Here is a 5,866-nt window from a genome sequence, read left to right as displayed (position 1 = left end):
TCTCTGTCTCTGTCTCTCTCTGTCTGTCTTCCCCCCCCCCGTGTGTGTGTGTGCGTGTGTGTGTGTGTCTCTGTCTGTTTCTCTCTCTCTCTCTGAACCCTTGACACCTCCACATTCCTGTGGGAAACCTTTTGCTGTAAGTTGAGCTGGTCCCACCCAGGCCGAGCTGGTCTGTGGCCTTGTGGGAAATGAGCGACCCAGAGACAGGACGCCGAGTGGCTCAGGGCCAGGAGGAAGCTGTTCCTGTTGTCTTTGTATTTACCCCCTCGCCTGGGACCAGGTTCCAACCTCCCTCGCACCCATGCCCCCTCACTGCCTCGCCCCCTCACACCCCGGCCTCCTCTTCCACTGGCTCCTGCCTCCTCATCCTTCCCCTTTTTGCGTTGTCAACCCTCCTTGCGCTCTCTTCCCCTCCCCCTCCAAGCTGTGATCCCATCGGAGTTTGTTCTCCCAACTTGCATTGAGAGGGAGCGAGAGAGGAGACTGTGTGCGGATGTGAACAGGCCTCGGCATGCCTATGTTCAGTTGCCCGGGGCAACCAGGTGGTGCTGAGCCAAATCTGTGCGCCTTTCCGTCCAGAGTTAACCCCTCCCTGGCCGGCTGGAGTCCAATTCAGTCCAGCCTGGCCCACCCCTTTCCAGACAAGTGCGGTTTGACCCTGTACTGTCCGGTCCGGCCTAGCCCAGAGCACAGCCTGCTGGGAGAGCGAGGGTGGCTGACTGGAGTTGGCCATTTCTGGGCCTGAGCCAGCGAGATGCGCCCATACTTGCCGCGTTGTGAACGTTCAGTGACCTCCCACCTCCCTCCCCCCCCACCTCGCCCGAGGGCTATGATACTCCGTGGTGGGTGGGGTGGGGGGAACAGAACTGTAGACGGTGGGGAAAGTGGTGTCGGGGGTCGAGAGGGAGAGGAGGGAACATGGATCCCCACTGAGCTGATAGAACCAACCGATGGATACCCTGAGTCCCTGCATCCTCTTGTCCCAGACATTAGTAACATAGGTGCAACTAGATCTGTGCAAAGCAAGATCCCACAAATGATGTTGTAGTATCTTGAATGTTGCGCTGTGCTGTGGGAGGGTCGCGCTGTCGGAGGGTCAGTGCAGAGGGAGGGCCGCGCTGTCGGAGGGTCAGTGCAGAGGGAGGGCCGCGCTGTCGGAGGGTCAGTGCAGAGGGAGGGCCGCGCTGTCGGAGGGTCAGTGCTGAGGGAGGGCCGCACTGTCGGAGGGTCAGTACTGAGGGAGGGGGCCGCACTGTCGGGGTCAGTGCTGAGGGAGGGCCGCGCTGTCGGAGGGTCAGTGCTGAGGGAGGGCCGCACTGTCGGAGGGTCAGTGCTGATGTAGGGCCGCACTGTCGGAGGGTCAGTGCTGATGTAGGGCCGCACTGTCGGAGGGTCAGTGCTGATGTAGGGCCGCACTGTCGGAGGGTCAGTGCTGATGTAGGGCCGCACTGTCGGAGGGTCAGTGCTGATGTAGGGCCGCACTGTCGGAGGGTCAGTGCTGATGTGGGGCCGCACTGTCGGAGGGTCAGTGCTGAGGGAGGGCCGCACTGTCGGAGGGTCAGTGCTGAGGGAGGGCCGCACTGTCGGAGGGTCAGTGCTGAGGGAGGGCCGTGCTGTCTTACATATTAAACGTCGCTGCAACATATGATTGCGTTCCACCTGGACAGTTCCCAGAATCCGGCTGCTCCTGGGAACAGCAGCCAAAGGGTGTTCAGAGGTGTCATCATTGAGTAGTTTAATTCCGAGTCACTGCTTTGTGCCTGTATTTTGGTGTGGTTCCATCTCTGAGTAATATCTGATGTGACGTGTGGGGCGTGTTATCCGTGGGAATGTTGAGTAAGCATGGAACTTTGCAAAATGTCTCCATCTACCTCGTGTTATAGTCTTGGGGCAATGTCCCAGAGGGTTGGGAAAGGCAACCACGCCAGTCTGGGCCTGGAGGGACATGTAGGCCCAGACCAGATAAGGGTGGCAGACTCCTTCCCGAAAGGGCCTCCCGTCAACCAGACGGGTTTTCCGACGGTTCGGACTCGCGGTCTCTTCATTCTGGAATTCTGTCGGATTCAAATTCCGTCATCCGCAGTGGCAGGGCTCCAGCTCCTGTCACCCACCCTCGGGGCAGGCAAATGGAAATGGCCAATGGGCCGAATGGCTCCCGTTCAAATTCCGCAGTTCGCCATAGCGGGTCTCGAACCTGGGTACCCACAGCGATCCTCATCGCTTCCCCTCTTCGACAGGGGCGTTGATGGTTTGGGTAGGGGTATTGTGCAGGGGTCTAGGGACTGGGCAGGAAGGGGGCTGAATGGCCCCCCTCCTGTCGCTGTGGGACAGGCTGGGGAAGGGGGGCTGAATGGCCTTCTGTTCCTGTGGGATAGGTGGGAAAGGGGGGGCTGAATGGCCTCCTGTTCCTGTGGGACAGGCTAGAGAGGGGGTGCTGAATGGCCTCCTGTTCCTGTGGGACAGGCTGGGGGAAGGGGGGCTGAATGGACATGTGGTAGGGTAATTTATTCAACTCTGTCCTCTTGCACTCTGACCTTTGCTCTTGTTTTTTTCTCTCTCCTTCCCTCTTCTCTCTCTCTCTCTTTTCCCTCCCTCCTGAACGTTCTGCCGTGGACCGGACTATAGAAGGGCCGATGTAGCACTGTTTTATTATTTTCATGTACATAACGTGTGCACCCAGGTGATCTATATAAATAAAAGGCCATTCTTCGCCCCCCACCTTCCTTCCTCCCACCCCTAGGGGGTGACACCATGGATGACTCCGATGTAGAGTCAACGGCCAGCATCCTGGCCTCAGTCAAGGAGCAGGAGATCCAGTTCGAGAGGTTAACCCGAGCGCTCGAGGATGAGAGACGCGGAGTCTCCTTGCAACTGCAGCGAGTGAAGCTGGGGCCTGACGGGATCGCTCCTACCGTCGCCAATGGCAACGGTACCCTCAGCTGGCGGTGGCAGGTAATCCTCGTTTGTATCCCTGGGTCAATCCGGCACGCCATCCCATCTGCCATCTTGGATTGACCTTGCCATCCCATCCGCCATCTTGGATTGACCTTGCCATCCCATCCGCCATTTCCATTCCATCTCCTAACAACCATGTTCAATCTGTGTCCACTGACTGTGTGTATGCCTCCTCCTCATCTCCACTGCTTCTCCCCGGTTACCATCAACCCCCCCCCCCCCACCCCCCCCCGATTCCAACTCGCTACATTATCCAGGTCCCTCACGGTATAGGAGAATCAGCGTTTCGGGCATGAGCCCTTCTTCAGGAAGCATGCCCGAAACGTCGATTCTCCTGCTCCCTGGATGCTGCCTGACCTGCTGAGCTTTTCCAGCAACACATTTTTCAGCTCTGATCTCCAGCATCTGCAGTCCTCGCTTTCCCCTCACGGTATACCCCAGTGTCAGCATCCAGCGCTCCCAGGGACAGGATGGGGTTAGATACAGTGTAGAGCTCCCTCTACATCCCCCTGACAGTGTGTTCCCCCCTCCCACTTTATACCCAGTGTCAGCACCCAGCGCTCCCAGGGACAGGGACAGCACGGTGGGGGGTGGGGGTGGGGGGGGGTTAGATACAGTCCCTGTGACTCAGTCTCCCTCTGAATCTCTGAGCTGGCGAGTGAGGGCAGCTCCTCGGCAGACTCGCTGGCTCCTCAGAGGGTGTTGGCCCTGACACAGTCTGTTGTGAGGCAAGTTTTGGAAAAATGCAGCGCTGAAATGTCGCCGGTTCCCTCTGCCCCTGCTCGAGGTCACTTTCTGACAGGACAGTGCATTCTTAATAATTGCACAGTGCCCGCTGCTCCAGCGGGGCTGTCCCGTGCGATGTCGGATTTTAATGGTAGCCCAATTGGGACGTATTCGATGCACGTCCAACCTCCTGTTCAGGCGCCTTTTACCCCGTAACGCAGTTTGCCCGCTTGAATGCTGTGATTGACTTCATGTACGTTTGGAATGTCTCCGGCTGACTCTGTTGGTTGGTTGGTTGGTTGGGGGCGCGGTGTTGGAGCAGGGAGATTACCGAACAAAACCGTGCTGACTTCGGCAGCTCCAAGGTAACGCCGATTGGGTGGCAGGAGGAGATTTTGTTTTTGAATCCCGGCGAGTTGTCGAGGTGTGGAAACTGGGCCGACAGGGGTGGTGGGGGGAATTTGCAAGGGCGCAGTTGGGTTTGGGATGTGTTTGGGGGTGGGGGGGGGTGGTGAGCAAAGTTGGGCATCTCCGGCAGAGATGGGCTGAACGGCCTCCCGCATCAGCTCTGCGTTTCTTTTCACAGACGAAAAAATGTGCCCGCACCCGGACCGGGTGCAGGGATAAGTGGGTTTCTTCGGAATGTTTGGGCATGAGATTATTGTGGGGATTGGGAAGGAATGGGAAAGGGGTGTGATCCATTGGGATTGTGTACAGTGGGAGGGAATGGGAATGGGGTTTGATCCATTGGGATTGTGTACAGTGGGAGGGAATGGGAATGGGAATGGGGTTTGATCCATTGGGATTGTGAACAATGGGAGGGAATGGGAAAGGGGTTTGATCCATTGGGATTGTGTACACTGGGAGGGAATGGGAAAGGGGTTTGATCCATTGGGATTGTGTACACTGGGAGGGAACAGGGAAACGGATTTGATCCTTTGGGGTTGTGTACACTGGGAGGGAATGGGGATGGGGTTTGATCCATTGGGATTGTGTACACTGGGAGGGAATGGGAAGGGGTATGATCCATTGGGGTTGTGTACACTGGGAGGGAATGGGGATGGGGTTTGATCCATTGGGATTGTGTACACTGGGAGGGAATGGGAAGGGGTATGATCCATTGGGGTTGTGTACACTGGGAGGGAATGGGAAAGGGGTTTGATCCATTGGGATTGTGTACACTGGGAGGGAACAGGGAAACGGATTTGATCCTTTGGGGTTGTGTACACTGGGAGGGAATGGGGATGGGGTTTGATCCATTGGGATTGTGTACAATGGGAGGGAATGGGAAGGGGTTTACAGATTTCGAAAACAGATGTGTCAGAGGTATGCCAAATATTTGGGACTGTGACTGAAACGGGGCCTTGACTTTTTCTATAAAGTGGTTACGATGACTGGAATTTGCATCAGGAAGGTCACTCAGCAGCCTGGAACTGCAGCTAATCTCCCAAGGCGTAACATGTCACATTCTTCTCTTCTGCAGGGAGGTTATTGGTTACTAATTGGGTTTTGTGTATGTAGGGCACAGTAGAAAGTACTATTTACAGACGAGGTTAATCAGTAACTGCTGTATAACTCTGCTGTGTGCAAACACTGAACCATGGCTTACATCATCCCATCGAAAGATACACAGTGGGAACACACCTCACACTCCTCCCAATCCCATCCATATAATCATGCAGCTTTTCCCATTGCACACAATCCCAATGGATCACACCCCTTCCCCATTCCCTCCCACTGTACACATTCCCAATGGATCACGCCCCCTTCCCCGTTCCCTCCCACTGTACACAATCCCAATGGATCATGCCCCTTTCCCCGTTCCCTTGTATTGTAGACAATCCCAATGGATCACGCCCCTTCCACAATCCCTCCCACTGTACACATTCCCAATGGATCACGCCCCTTCCCCATTCCCTCCCAGTGTACACAATCCCAATGGATCAAATCCGTTTCCCCGTTCCCTCCCAGTGTACACATTCCCAATGGATCACGCCCCTTCCCCGTTCCCTTGTATTGTAGACAATCCCAATGGATCACGCCCCTTCCCCCGTTCCCTCCCACTGTACACATTCCCAATGGATCACGCCCCTTCCCCATTCCCTCCCAGTGTACACAATCCCAATGGATCACGCCCCTTTCCCCGTTCCCTCCCAGTGTACACATTCCCAATGGATCACGCCCC

General features: G+C 56.2%; 1 protein-coding gene across 1 annotated transcript in view; it reads left to right on the top strand.

The window, feature by feature from the left end:
- Window positions 1-2,625: 2,625 nt before the first annotated feature.
- The window catches only part of LOC122547810 (catenin delta-1-like), a gene marked incomplete at its 3' end in the record, with an annotated part of 35,237 nt that continues 31,996 nt past the window's right edge, over window positions 2,626-5,866 (top strand). Inside the window, exons 1-2 of the mRNA XM_043686390.1 lie at window positions 2,626-3,000; window positions 3,785-3,893. Of these exons, the coding sequence (XP_043542325.1) occupies window positions 2,752-3,000; window positions 3,785-3,893 (358 nt within the window). The remainder of the gene's footprint in view (window positions 3,001-3,784; window positions 3,894-5,866) is intronic.

This window comes from Chiloscyllium plagiosum, unplaced genomic scaffold (assembly GCF_004010195.1).
Source record: "Chiloscyllium plagiosum isolate BGI_BamShark_2017 unplaced genomic scaffold, ASM401019v2 scaf_3175, whole genome shotgun sequence".
Classification (NCBI taxonomy): Eukaryota; Metazoa; Chordata; class Chondrichthyes; order Orectolobiformes; family Hemiscylliidae; genus Chiloscyllium; species Chiloscyllium plagiosum.
The sequence above is the reverse complement of the archived record's forward strand: the minus strand, read 5'-3'. Positions and strand labels throughout refer to the sequence as shown.